Source organism: Ammospiza nelsoni, chromosome 2 (genome assembly GCF_027579445.1).
Source record: "Ammospiza nelsoni isolate bAmmNel1 chromosome 2, bAmmNel1.pri, whole genome shotgun sequence".
Lineage (NCBI taxonomy): Eukaryota > Metazoa > Chordata > Aves > Passeriformes > Passerellidae > Ammospiza > Ammospiza nelsoni.
Genome location: NC_080634.1, coordinates 54653413 through 54668889, shown reverse-complemented (window position 1 = coordinate 54668889; position 15477 = coordinate 54653413). Strand labels below are relative to the sequence as shown.

General features: G+C 36.6%; 1 protein-coding gene across 1 annotated transcript in view; it reads right to left on the bottom strand.

The window, feature by feature from the left end:
* Positions 1–15477, bottom strand: part of FREM2 (FRAS1 related extracellular matrix 2) — a 121483-nt gene that overhangs the window by 45917 nt on the left and 60089 nt on the right. Inside the window, exons 3-6 of the mRNA XM_059494017.1 lie at positions 12984–13130; positions 10604–10834; positions 7848–7973; positions 6724–6975 (exon numbers count right to left, since the gene is read on the bottom strand). Coding sequence (XP_059350000.1) covers positions 6724–6975; positions 7848–7973; positions 10604–10834; positions 12984–13130 — 756 coding nt within the window. The remainder of the gene's footprint in view (positions 1–6723; positions 6976–7847; positions 7974–10603; positions 10835–12983; positions 13131–15477) is intronic.

Here is a 15477-nt window from a genome sequence, read left to right as displayed (position 1 = left end):
GGAGAATCGATGGCATTAAAGCCCAATGGGCTGCCATGGTTACAGTGTTCAGTATCTTTTGGGTCTTTAAAGACTATGAGATAAGTCTCAGTATGAGGAGATTCAGAGTAAGGAAGATGATTGAAGAAGCCTTAGGAAAACTGAATGCCACAAGATATTCTACTCAATTTGATTATCCAAATCTTAAACATGCAAAGCACTCAGTCACTAAATTCACTCCCTACAACCATATCCAACAATGAACAGATGATTAATTTAGAATGGTTCGCTAGGCATTCATTCATTTCTAAACAGTCTATAATAAATGCAAGATCTACAGTACAAAGACCAATGTCATCAAAAACACAATATGCTACAGCAAGACACAAGAGAGAAAGCAGTTCAATGTACTCTTGAGTGAACTGTCATAAAGCAATAATGCATTGGGCTCTGGGATGCAATACCAGTTCACATAATAACACCATTTCATTAAACTTGTTCTAAATTTAACAGAAGGCATAATTTTTCTACAGTTCATGCAATCTTGTGCCTTCTGCTTATCAGCTATTTTATGTGCTTTGAGTAAAAAACTAAAAGTTTTCTGTATTTCAACACTCTCCTGAAAATATTACTGCAATTCACATAGAAGTGCAATATTGGACGTATAAACAACCCATTAAAAAACATACAGCAGTGAAAGCTGAAGAGCTTTGTGCTCCACCAGCTGCATTCCCTACTGTAAAAGAGCCATCTGAAATAGATGTGACAAAGTACTGCCTGGAGATCATGTTCTGTCCTCCTCACCTACCAAAGAAGCCCAGTTCACAAGGTTGGACTTTATTTCTAGTTATTAACAGATGAACAAAAATGAGATTAATCCAATATCTGTAGTTCACACACACACTTATAAAATGGGACACACATGCATAATAAGGTGTAAGCCACAAATAATGCTAAGAAACCAAATCATAAATGTGCCTGGTTACTCTACAGAATGTCCTACTGCAAGGCATGACATTAATTTATTTCTGTGATAGGCAGCAAACAGGCAGTTTCTGAAATCTTTAAGGCTATCATCATGGATTGAACATTTTTCATTTTGTTGAACTGGTGATAATAAGAAGCTATTAGTAAAGAGAACTGGGAGTATAACTTGTCATAAGCTGGCTGTCATCCACTTTTTCCCCTGATTAGTTGCCAACCTGGCCACCTGCCACAGGCTGGGGAAAGGGGAGGGGTCATATAGAGAATTTACTTAATGGGAGGACAAAAGAAGTTAAAAGCTGCACAGAAGTGCCAGAGGCATCAGACTCACAAGCATTGTAAAAACACAAAAGGGAGAAAGCAATCAGAGATGGATGTGCACAGGAAAAAAGAACTAGTTCCTTATTTTAGACATGTCCAGAGAGTGGTGATGGATAGTTGGCCAAATCATGACTCTAGTCTGTAACATAACAGTGTTCAGCCTGTAGTGTTCAGATTGTAATTAAAATTGGACAAATGCACTAGCAGATGCTAATTACCAAGATTAATCAACCTCCTGTTCAGTTTAAGATCTGACAGACCTACTGGCAAAGAGGAAAAGGCACATTTGACTTGTCTGCCTTGGAGACCAATGGAACTAAGGAGATTCCAATCTGCCTTATGAGATGAGGATGTTCCTCTGATAAACAGTGTTACTAATAAAACACTTATTTATCATAAGCTTTAAATTTGGCACAGTACATACACTGAGAGTAAGTTCATAGTGCCTGCTTGCTAGAAGCCAATGCAAAGCATATGGTGTAACATTTATGGTGTAACATTGCAGTGCTGACTTTTCAGGCTATTGATGGTAAATATTAATATACTCTACTATTTCAAGGAAGCTGGAAAAGTGTTAGTGGGTACCAATTTCCAGAACGTTGTCTATGGATTTTCAACATTTAATTAAATGTAAAGAAAGTGACAGCAAGTGTTTTAAAGAAATCTCCAGAAGACTAAATAATTAATCTGTTCTGTTTGACCTCTAACATTCCCTTTCTACACTAGGATACCATCATCCAGTTTAGTCATCTGTAAAATATTCCCAGACTGTGCTATCCTTCATCATGTGGATGGCATGAGTGATTGATTCTGTTGATCAGGTGTAAAGATAATGGTCAGCAAATCTCCCACATAAACCTGAGTCTTTTGCTTTCCCAGCCTTGGTGTAGAAATGTCAAGAAGAAGTTTGAGCAGCTTCTTGCCCATCTAATGTGAATGAAGTGGAAGAAATGTATTTAATGTACCTCCCGCTGTGAACAGCATGAGTCTTCAACAATTTCACTAAGGCAGAAGGGCTGTTTGTCAGCCTGGCTGTAAGGCTGTGTGCTCTCACAGCAACACTAAATACAGTAGCATGGAATTAAAATCACATGGGGAGACAGCCACTTACAAAAAATGTACAGCACACAAAATAAATGTAAGTATTTTCCCCTCAGGCGCAAACTTCCAGCTCTGCATTCACCACTCTCTTCAGGTTTCCAAATGTGACTACAAACTGTGTTTTAAAAACTCAGTAAAACAATAAAACAATAAAAAAACAAGTAAAAGAGAGTCTAAATTAGCACAGCAGTCAAAATACCAGGACAATGAAAAAGCAGAGCTTTGACTCAAATCTTGTTAAAGCATTTTGTATCAGATTTGTGGCATACAACACAGTAACATTTTTAGTGCTGGAACTAAATTACTGGCTCTTCATTTCCATATGAATACTAACAAAAGACTTAGATCTCATTTTTTCTCTCTCTCTATGAAATTATTTCAGAGTCACCGCTTCAGCTGGAAAAACAGAGAGCACTTCCAGGCTGATCTAGCTTAGTTGCTAAGTGCCTGAGGATCAAGGCACTTCCATGGAACAGAAGGGTCTGAGTGCTTTCATGAGTCTTAGACTGAATTCCAGGATTCCTCTGTCCAAGGAGAATGAAAAGGGCACATTAACCTCATCCTCCTTTTCCTAGATGCATAATATTTATCTATTCTGTAAAGTGCCTCCTTCAAATGAGCTTTATGCTGAACTCTGTGCTCTCCATGCAGTACAGGTATGTACTTCATGCCCAGTAGCACTTACAACTTTGTATTTGCAAATTAAATTTCTAAGGTAGGCTTTATATCTACTGCCATAAATCAATGTATTCAGATGCACCACGTATCCCTGATGACTGGGCTCAATAATTTAGATACTTGTCCTAGGATGAGATGTTTCCTGGGAGTACATCTCTCTTTTCAATAACTGTAGAAGAATCCTGTAATAGCCTATTTGAATCAGATGTCTAGAATTATAGAGGCTAATACCAAGTGAGATTAGTAGCACCCCAGAAGAGGATGATTTACATAGGTCTTTTCCCTATGCATGTTTTTCTTTCATGGTTCACAGTTAATAGCTATCACATCTGACTCCAACTAACCATGTTTTTGCTTTTTAGTGCCTTAACTGTAGTGGCATGCATAACTTTGAATCCAAGGTTTCAATAGGAAGTTTTTTCTGCTACTTACTTCATTAACTTAATTCTTTTCTTTTTTTCCGTCTAACTTTAGTACCTATCAGGAAAAGTCCCTTCCAAATTAGGAGTTGTCCCAATAGCAGCACCAATCTGAAAATCACCATTCACAATATACAAATATACCAGTGCATGTTCTACATACTACAATTTTTTTTTCCCTAGATTTTGCTTTGGCAGCACAGCACAACTGTATAATCCCCAATTAAACTTTTCAGTTGCCCAGAATTTAGTGAATACACTGTAGTTCACTACAGCATGCCTCTTACTTTTATTATTGTCAGGATTATATAGCAACTATGGCATTTTAGTTAGACCCTAAGGGCATCTTCTAAAAATAGAAGACTTGGATGGTAGGTGCTGAAGGTGAGAGTTTCCTAATTAACTCACACTGAATGCCAGAGGACATAAGGCAATGTTGCTAGTGCTGACTTGAGCTCCATAGGAAAGATCTCCTGTAGCATAATTAAACTTTCACCTTTGCTATTTTTTGTTGTTTGGCCCGAAGAAGTCAATGCATAATGTGAATTCAGTCATAGCTCTTGGAGACATCACTTAATGACACACAGTGACACTTGTCCAAAGAAACTCTGTTAAGTAGAAGATGAATTTAAACAAACAATGAGAAATATGTATCAGTAGATGTGAAGTTGAGATTAAAGTGGACCCCAGAATTTAGCATTACAGCATTACTACAGTTGATAGGCTATTACAAATGTGCTAAAGCTTCTACCAACTTCTGTCTTACACATCTTCTGAATTAGACCTTTCTGTTAAAAGCTAAAGATTTTTTTTTCACATTCCATGCTGGTTTAACTTAGTAAAATTAATTTTGTGCACTGCAAACAATTATAGCCAGTGCTGCTTAAAATCTTCTGCTTATTTATGCAGAATTTCAATCACGACTGCCAGGGTGCTAAAACCTTACAAAAATATGTTTGTAAACATATATTTGTATGTATGTGTGAATACATAAAAAAAACATTCCAGGTGTAATCTTTAATTTATCTACCCTGTAGTCTGCTCTCTGCTTTTTATAGATAAGGCAGTGCAACAGATGTCAGGTGAAACACATAAAGACTTTTCATGCTTTGTATTTTTATGCAAACTAAAAAGAATGTGGTAGGAAGTTTTACTGCTAAATGAATTGTTTTTGCATGTGCTGAAATTCTTTGTGGGAGTTCTTTCACTGTAAAAAAGGAGTTCTGCCACATAATTTCAAATACCACATATGCAACATTTTGGGTGTAAAAAGAAAAGTGAATGCTTGTAAAAAAGTATTCCAAACCTATCCTTCAAAGACCCCTTATCTTTCAATATCCCAAATATTCTTTATTCCTACCAACTAACATAGATATTTCAGTTGCTACATAATGAAAATATTCTGTTCTAACTTCCCAAACATTTCCCCAGCTTTTTTGAATAAATCCCATAAGGTTACTCTTTGCTAAATTATTTTGTGTAGAAAAGTTTTGTGTAGAAAAGATCTGAGGCAGCTTGTGCTCATAAATGCAGAAACTTAAAACTAAACAGTGGTACACAAACTAAATTACTTCTCTTGCTTTCTAACGGCAGTGTTAAAGGAGATTTCTCATTGACTTCCCTAATATTTTGTGTGAGTTTCATGAAATATTAAGTTTTATACTCTGTTGTTACTTGGATTCACTGAGATTCCCACTGAAGTTAGATGGTTTAATTTCAGCTCATCTCTGATATTACCTAATGTCTTGGAGAATCATTCTCTCCATCCCAAACTCTCCATACATATACTTAAGCAGTCAGAATACCTTCAATTTTTGTGTAATCAGCTTCTTGATGAATACATGTTTTTAATAGCTATTTTCTAAATAATCCATACTTTTCTATGTAAAAATTTTAAAGTTCATTAATTCATCAAAATTATTCATACAAATCAAACTGTTGTAGAAGCTCCTAAAGGAACAAATGCTATAATAACAGAGTCATTTCTGTTCTACAAAGATTTCTATTTTGGCTTGCATTTGCTATATGATCTCCTACTTTACAAGACCTGTTTTTTCAACCTGTTGTAGTCATTAATGCTATATGATTCCCCAAATGCTCCACAGAGCAAACAAAGTCACCTCTGTCACAGGATTACAGGTGAGAAATTTCAGGCAGGCTGAGTATTTATGAGGCAATTAGACGGGTGCAGACTTCCTGCCTCGAAGAGCTGCCTTTTGTATCCTTACCTAGAGAGAAATCACTGTGCTGATAATAATGGTCTGCTTTGGCATCAGACTTTCAAAGAGTACTGTACTATGTAATTGCTCCCTTTAGTCTTTAGGAAATATGATGGTGTCACAATAGATGGTTTATGGCCTCACAGAGAGGACTCAAACAGCTTATCAGTAGACTTATCTCAGAATTTACAGCTGAGATGTCAGTCTCCAAACTCCACACATAAATGGGGCAATTGTACCAGGAAGCTTTCATGCTATTACTCCTAGAAAAAGAGCTGTCACACCAATGCTGAAGCATTAAAGGAGAGGCTGAGGCAGCAATAATACATGTATTTTTGAAAGCAGTTGGTGATACAGTGTGCTGATTCTACTCTGTCTTAGTCACATCCATTTTTCTGATCACCACCAGAAGTGTCCCATTCAAAGTAATATCTTAAAGCTATTAACCAGTTGACATAATTCTGTAGGGTTTCCTTACTGGGGCAATTTCTAAAGCAACATTACCCTTATCTGAATATCTGCTTTATTAAAAAGACAAAGAGAACACAAATGGACACTTTTATGCAGAAATTCAAATGCAGCATCAAGTCAGAAGAAATATATCTTCCCTTTTGGGAGCTGCTTGATGGCTTCTGCCCCATCAGGGCCTCCAAGAGGGCCCTTGCAGCATGATTGAATGGGCCCAAAGGCTTTGCAGACACAGCCTCAGAATCACAGAAACAAGGCTGCCCAAGCAAGGTGACATCTTGGATTATGTCTCTTAATGTGACAGAACAGAAAGGTGCAGCTCCTTGCTCTGAATCACTGCTCATGTGATTCCGTCAAACAATAAAATAGCAATACTAAATACTGTCAAAAACCTGCATAGCTTTCCAATAATATTTTCTAATCTCAAGATGGAAGCAGCATGTGTTTTAACCAGTAGGAAGAAAAAAAAAACCCACACACTGATTTGAATGTGATATTCTTTGTAGTTTCTGTCCCTGCATTGAGGGTATCACTGCAATTATATGATATCTTACCATCATCCTTGTCAGGTACAATGGTAATGCGAGTGCTTGGGAATTCTGCACCAATCCTTCCACCCATGGGCATGCTCAGCAAAACATCAAAGGTCTCAGCCTCTTCATACAAGGAATCATCTATGATGACAATCCGACACGTTTTCTCTCGTTCGTCCTTGTCAAAGCGTAGAACGCTGTTGTGATCCTCTGGCCTGGATATGTAGTCAGAGTAGGAAAGGACAGAGGTTGGGGCAGTGCCAGAGGCTGTTCCTGTGGCATAAAAGGAAAACAGTCACTATACACATCATGGTTACAATGATCTCCTCACAGAGGTAGAATTTTATTTTCATTATCTTTGAATTTCTGTTTACAGGGCTGTGGACAAGGTCAGAGGCCCACGGACCCACTTCTGAGGTCTCTACTACTCCTGTATATGATACAATGGAAGAGTGTGGTTCTTGATATCATTTGCACTTTTCCAGTCAGAAGGAATATTGCCTACCACAAGAGACAGACTGACAAAATAGCCCCTGCGAGGATTACCAGCTAACTCCCCGAGTATATTTTACCCATATTGAAGCTATCAGTGGACTTGAACAGACAGAATGTCGTGAAAACAATTTATCTGGATTCCAGATCACTTTACACAAAATATTGCTTCAGGTCTCCAGATAAAAAAATAATATTAAAACCACAGATGTAGAAACCTCATGCCCTGCACATGCATTATTAGTAAGAGACAGAAAGTCAGAGGAAGGATGAGTATGACAATTAAGCAATATTATTTTGTATCATTTTTTTCAAGATACAAACAAGTGAAGGATAGCCAGGGCAATCACTGCAGTGCTTTCAGTTCTCATCAATTTCAGATATAAGGGGCTGCCTATAAAAATCTTGCAGAAATATAAAGAACACAGATCATCTTCACCTCTCCATGATGCTTTTAAAACTGTGTTCGGTAATACTCTTAGACAGATTGCATAGATGAATGCATTTCCAGTTGAGACTGAAGATATTTAGATGAAAGAGTAATTAACAGAGTTATAAATAATTGTGTTATAAAGTAGATGGAAAAATATTTTTAAATTTCTGTCTCTTTTCCACTCTTGCCATTTTTTTTATTCTACAGTAGATTCTACTACCTTGTTGTGTGTAGCAGATGACCATCAGTTCCTGACTCACATCTCCACTTCTTCTGACTGGAATAAATAACTCACCAATATCTTCTTCAATAGTATAGGTGGACTGAGGAATAAAGACTGTTGATTCTGCAAAGAAAAGAACTTCATAAAGTCACCTGTACATTAGCTAAGAGTATTTTTGAATATTCTGAAGTGCAACAAATAACTTGCATTTATTGGCAATGCCACTAAATTGTAGTAAAACTTGGAGGGTGAGAGGAGTTCCTTAGTGTTTCAGAGGTGGAAAAGAAAATCAGATCATTAGGTCTGAATTCACAAGTCCTTATTAAGTGGTCTCTAATGTGACTGAACTTGTTTATCTAGGGTTAATGGTGCAAGACAGTGTTTGGAGAATTTGTCCTCAAAGTGTGTCTTTTTATTATTTCCATGGTATTTAATTATTAACTGTTAACTGCAGTATCAATATCAACTGTTAACTGAAGTATTAACTGCATAGCTCCCACAGTGTGTGGTTCATCAAGGCCATTCTTTAATTTCCTGCACCAAGATAACAAGGAAAATCATTTGGCATTGAGGAGCAAGGTTGAACTCCTGACATCTTACGCTGACTTGGACGTTTGATTTTAGCTGGGTATATGTCTACACTACTTTTTTACTACGAGACCCAGCCAATACAGCCAGTGTCATAAAAAAGGATATCAGATCTTTTTTTCAGGGGAAAAACCCACTAAGATGCATCCTGAACTTCTTCACTATTTTATGCTCATATAATTAGATTGCTGGGTTTTATTGCTGGGATTCAGGATCAATTTTGTTCTTGTTCTCTCAAAACCTCAAGAACAAAAGGTGGCCATGCACATAATTACAAAGCACCTTTACAGTTTCATTAGTGTGACTACAACCCAAAAAGAATTTAATTCGGTACAGCATCAAATTAAGTGATATCAGCTGACTCACAAAGCGAATTTTTCATCATTTCAGAGTACTTTGGCAAACAGTGTTTTGAAAATTGTCAGGTGACTCCTTTGAAAACACATTCCAGTTTTTATTTCTCCAACTACTACTAGCATGACTTGAGGTCAAAAGCCTGCCTTAAAAATGCTGCAATTCAGGTTTGGTAAGACCATGACTACTCACTATTCTGGCAAGACAAAAATTCAACATGAAAAATATCAAATCCTGACTTTTTTGTTTTAAAGTAAAACAAAAGGCAGGACTGAAAAAAACCAACACATTTAATTCCTTCTATTTCTCCTTTTAGAATTTAGTTGACAAAATAAAAAAACCTAACCTTCCAAAACATGCAGGAATCTGATTTATTTGGTTTCTTCTCTCTTTCTCTCTCTCATAATTATTCAACTAGGAGTAAAATGGCACCATAAAAGTTTAACAGACCTTATGAACATGAACAACATAAAAGCTTGGAGGAGAATGAGCTACACCATCACAGCTAGTATAAAATCCCATATCCCTATGCAATCTACATTTCCAATGAAACATTAACTAATGTCCCATACCCAAAGAGGCTGGTACAACTTTCTGAACAAACTCACAGTCATGATCCTAAAGCTACACAATTTAAATCAATGATTTTTTCACTGGAAGGAGAATAAAACTTTTGATGGTCCTGATTCAGTGAGCTTGGAAAACCCTGAGCTTCAAAATGCTGTTAGGAAACACAGTCCTTCCCTCAAAGTTCTCTCTCTAGTTTTCTTCTAGATGTTCCTTGATTTGCAGCTGTGCATTTGATTTTGACCTCTGCAACTTCTCTTTACATATAATTAATACAAATTCTCTGGAACTGTAAAAATTTAAAAAATTAAAAATTTTATCTTAATGTAAGAAATATAAAATACTGTTGGTGGCATAAAGAAGACTCAACCAATTACCCTTAACTTTATCTTTTCTATGATCTTATTGATCATAGAAAAGATAAAGACATTTAACACATTTTCAAGTTATTTCTGTGTCTTATACATGCTGCTTTTCAAGATAAGCACTATTTTTCTCAGAGATTAAAAATGGATGTGAGATAAACTCTGGTTTAACTTGCATTTGTAACTAGGAACTAAGACACTTCTGATCATTTCCTTGCCCAACACTCTTCAAATGCTAATTAGGGAAGACCATGTAATTCAAGTTGTTAGGGTCATCCAGTATTTAAAAGATTTCTTAAGACAGTTCTGTGTGAGTACAGCCCACAGGTTCAACTGAAAAGATACAAACCAACCAGAGCATGCTCTGCTTCTCTTTTAGAATTTTTTAAAATCAGCTTATTGCTTGATTTATATTTAACCATAATTTTATTTGTTCTTGACACAGTGTGTGCTACACTTGGTCATATGAACTTTACAATTACTGAGCTTTCTCTAACTTAGCAAATAGTTCACTCCAAGACCAAACTTCTTGTGATCAACCAGCCTAGGCTTTCCTGTACCCTCTTCTCCCACATGAATTACCATGGCAGAGTAAATCACGTCAGCTTTGAGCCAACTCTTCAGTCATTCAGACATATTCAGTCTAGAAATAACATATCATTAAAAAATGCAGGTATTTCATAAAAACATGCTGCCTGAGTACCTTCATCAAGCACCTCAAGTGATGGAGGACAAATGGCTACCTGTTGCCCAAGTCTGTCTTCAGAAATATTTTGAGGACAGTAAACCTTTAGTATCCAATGTTACACAGTATCTGCCCTCCAGTTTATCTTTTGGTATATGCACACATTAGAAGTACGGTTCTGGAAAGGTTCTCACCATCTCCTGGGTCAATAATTTCCACTGTGGATGCAGCAGGAAATTCCAGAATTGCCATGACAGGCTCAGAAAGAACAATTTGAAAGGACTCAGAATGCTCATGTTCACCATCACTCAAAATCCGTACTCGCCATGTGGCTAAGGTTTGACCAGGATTAAACTGCACTTGCTTCTGGGCTTTTCCTCTGAAATCTTTATCTTTCTTGGCAGTACCGTCTTTGGTGCTAATACCTGTTAAAATCAGAAATTCAGGTTATTATACACATCATTGATAATTTTTCTCCCATTGTGTCACATTTAAAAGACATGCAGAAAAATATACTTTCCACAACCTGAGAATGTTCAAACTAAATACATTTCTCTTGATCAATTTTATATTGGGTGTTACATATAGAGGTGGAAAAACTCTACATTCTTTGAAGTTATATCAAGTTTCCATTTCCCTATAATTCAATTATGGATGTCCAAAAAGGACAAAAAATTTTCTCTCTCCTTTGAGCCCTCTGGATTCTCTTCTTTTCCAGAACATCTAAACAGCATCCTGCCTGAAACCCTAGAAAATATTTATATTTCTTAGGAAAAAAAACCACCCTGGATTCAGACTTTAAAGGGAAAGTTAAGGAAATACAAAGACAAACAGGAAAATATACTGGATAAAAATGAAAGAAGATGAAAAACCTGAACCATTGCCCTCATTGTCATTGCAATTAGAATGTTTTAAAATTATGGTCCTCTTATTTCTGTGTTTGCATAATGACAACCATTAGGTTAAAGTGAAGTTGAAGCTGCAACTCCATGGGAAAAAAATCATATAACTCAATCCAAAGAGATGGCACAGCCTCAGATTCAGACTGCTCTGAAACAGGTTTTCACAGGCATCTCACTCTAACTTTAAGACTGTCTGAAAGACCCTCATGGAAATTAGACAGTATTTCAGAACTGTCTCCAACTTATGTGTTTGGCCTTGTTTAAATCCCACAGTAAAGCTGAAATCTTAAAGGCAGTTCTAGGTTTTCAGAAAAAAACCCCTTAACATTTCTCCTTTCTGTGACTGTTTCTTCAGATGCATTATTTAATGCATTGAAACACATGACCTTTCCCTGCAAACCTTGCCTTTCTTTCTTCAGGCTTGTGCCTTGTCCTAAGTCATAGCCAATTTTATATAGCTTATAAACCTTCAGCCACTTTGGCACTGCATATGGACCAGAAAGGCCAGTAAGCATCTTGACCAGAATGTTTTATGCTCTTCCCAATTCTGTAATTCCATTTTCTGGACTAAGGTAGTTGGGGGAAGCTACTCAAATGGGTTTTTTGATTTTTGTGTCAGCTCAATACTGAAACTGACCTTGAATCCATAGGTAGAAAATTTTGTAAACACTCTACCTGAAGGATCAGAAGTCACACCAGTATCTGTTATTCAGTACCAGTAATTAATTGAAACCACACATCCTTAACTATGTATTCATCTCTTCCATTCTTTTTCTTTCTTTAAAAGAAATATATTATAAACATTGTTTCACTGTTAAAAGCAGAGTCTGTTGGTTAAGGTCTATATCCCCTAAATCTCACGCCAAAATAGGTGTCTCTACTGCATCTCCCTACCTGAAACTCAGATTTTTAATCAGTAAAAGCCCTAAACAGAAACTTGCCAGGTAAATGCTTACATCTCTGCAAAAACAGCTTTAAATTGAGTGTTTTCTCTAAGCAGTGTAATCTCACCATAGGTTTCAGTGTGAAACTGTACAAGGATAATGTTCCCTGGTGCGAATGTGTCAGAGGAGGAAACAGATCCAGAAGCCAGAAACAGGTGTGAGGTTGCAGAATGCGATAACACAACCTTTTTTTCCCCTTTCCACTCCCCAGACACTGCAAACAGTTTTCAACACCTCCTGTATCAGCCTCAGTTGACTGCCAACACTGAGTAAAGAAAATGAGCCTAATGCTTGTGGCTGCTGGTCAGACCAGCTCACAAGAGCCTTCCTGGAAAATGATACATGCTTATTGTTGTCTTTTCAATTGCTACAACTGTATTTTTTCATTATACGGGAAAAAAGATCTGGACAGGAACTGTATTCTGTGAAACAAATAAACAGTGGTATCAATAAAATCAAAGAAAGGAGGACTATGTCTTGGGTTGTTTATTCAGAAATTAATTGCAGAAGACAAAAAAAAAACAAAATAAGAAATTTCATTATTTAACTATAAAAATCATATGAAGAGCATATAAAAGATAAACTCTTTAATAAATAAACATATTCCTTTGAATTTAGTTTGTTTGTCATTAAACAGCAGCAACAGGATACAGTTGCATTGATACATTATATCAACTAACTGCGCAGCAATTTATAAAAGCAACTGATAAGGCTAGAATTGAACTTACTTATAAAAGAGGTTTCTCCCAGGTAACCTCTTCGTTTAAGAACAACATCAAGATACTTGGTGTCTTCATTTACTAAGTAATACTCCTTTTCTAAGGAGATCCATGCCCAGTTCAGGCGAAAATGTTGATTCTTCAGCTTATTGCCTCCTGCAAAACAACATTAAAAAGATATAATTAAAACATTTCATTTTTGTTAAAGACTACTTCGTCTTTTGAGGTTAATGCAAAACCGTTGTATCCTAGGTAAGATAAAACCCCAAAATTACCCTTGTATCCTGGGTAAGATATGTATCTATCTGGACATTACCATCCAAAGGTTTTAAAGATTTAAAACGAAGAAATCACAAGTAAGAAACTCAATCAGAACACATTTGCTACAAATAGGAGTAAATTTTTTCTTAGATGCATACAAACATAGTACACTAATTTTCTTATTTCTCAAGAGATAAGCACCAAGCATTAATTAAAATGTATTTGGGGTGCCTTCTGTATATCATCCTCATAGATGTGCTTTTTATTACTCTAGAATCCTGTAAGTTCTATAGCAGTAATAAAATGAGCTGCTCAGCTCACTGATGGCAGATGCTCACTCAGCCACTGTCTTCTGGGAATGCTGGGCTGTGTGGGAGACTGTAGTCTGATTTCCTTCCCACAAGGTGCTGCTACAGAACAAGGTTTGCTCAGGTAACAGCTGTCTTAGATGTGCAAGAAATTTCCTTTAGAAATTAACACTTCTGGACCCAAGCCAGTGAAAAAAAGTGAACAGCAGAGAGATGTATCTAAGCATTTAAATTAATTCATGGCTTAATTTCTGGAGGAAGAGACAAATGAAGGTTGGTTTACCCCTTCCAGTTTCTTCCATTCTTGAAAATCGAGGTAGCCACTCCACATGCTTTCACTCTGCTTCAAAGATAAGCCCCTATGTTTCTTTATTGACCTGCCTACTAGAAAAACCAGGAACTGAAGTTGTGCAATGTCACATGGAGGCAAAGGTACTGTGTAAATGAAAGGAGGGAAATGGCTGCTGGAGTATCTCCCTGAAATCCTCACCCTGCTCCTTTCTGCTCTTTTGATCTCCCATTGTTACTGACAAAGGGGAAGGCTGCAAACACACATATCAGAAACTAATGAGCACTGGAGAGAACCAGCAGCTGTGGTGTTACAGCAGTGACTACAACAGCACTTACATTAGGTTAGCTGTATGTTATTCTTCCCATTGGTTTGTGGGGACAAATGTAACAGAACACTTCTTGTTCTCTAATCCAGTGAGAAAAGCCATTTGTGTGCCACCCATGAACACAATGCCCAATTTGACCATAATTTAACAGAAGGATAAAAGCTTCTGGCATATAAAAAGGATGGAAATTTACTGTCTTTTAGAGGAGAGAGAACCTATTTGTACCACTAGTGAGAAGAAATACTGCTGCATGAGCCTACTACAAATGAGAATGTCAGATATTTGAAACTGCCAAGGTAAAGGAAAATTTTCTAGCTGAGTTTGCATCCTTTTAAACAAAAGATATTCTAACCAGAGGATAGAAAAAAAAAAGAAAATCTGACATAAATTGTTCTCTTATCCAAAGAACTCAAGGTTAAATGTGCTGTGGACAAAGGCACACAATCTACATCTTACATAGAGGCCTCTTACAAATGAAATTTAGGAGTAAAAAAGCACAAGACAGGCAATTAAAAAGATTTAGTACTGTCTTCATTCCACCTATTTCTTGCTTTCAACTGTGTCTATTTTTTTTTTCATAGAATAAAAAATCCCTCAAAACTACACAAAAAAGTATATTTCTTAAGGGGCTTGAGCCTCCATTTTTACAGACCTACTACTGTCGCTAAAATATGTAATGTTCACCTTTTAGAATGTGCAATTCCAAACCCATTGGCTTAAAAATTTTAAGAAAAGAATCTAGGTATTTTAAACCTTTGTGTCTTCACTTTGTGCTTTTTTTCATGTTCAGAAGACATGTTTTCTGATTTATACAAGACATTTCACAGTCCACTGTCCCATAGAATAAAACCGCTGTTCTTCTTCTTATTAGCTACTAGTGCTGCTACTACTGCTATTATTATTATTATTATTACTACAGACCTCTCATAAAGCAGCAGGAAGCATATGATACATCTTACCTAATTTCAGGTATTTATTTTGGGGATAGAAATCCTAAATTGTCTTTATAGTCAAACCCAGGAAAGAGGCATTTTGTAAAGCTATGACTTAATTTAGGGATTTATTTTTGAATAAGATTAGCTTTGCCTTGAAATATGCAACAATACATGCATTTTTCCTCAGCAGAGTTTAAAATCTCCTGTTGTGACCCTTTACATTGTAGACACTTTTATTACAGCCATTTAATGCTGGGTAAGATGAATTCCCTCCTGCCTAATCTGGATGAAACTGCTACAACACAGTAGAGCCAAGCACCACACAAACACAACACCTGTGACGAATATCAAGAGTATAGCTTTTAGAACTTATAAAATGTCA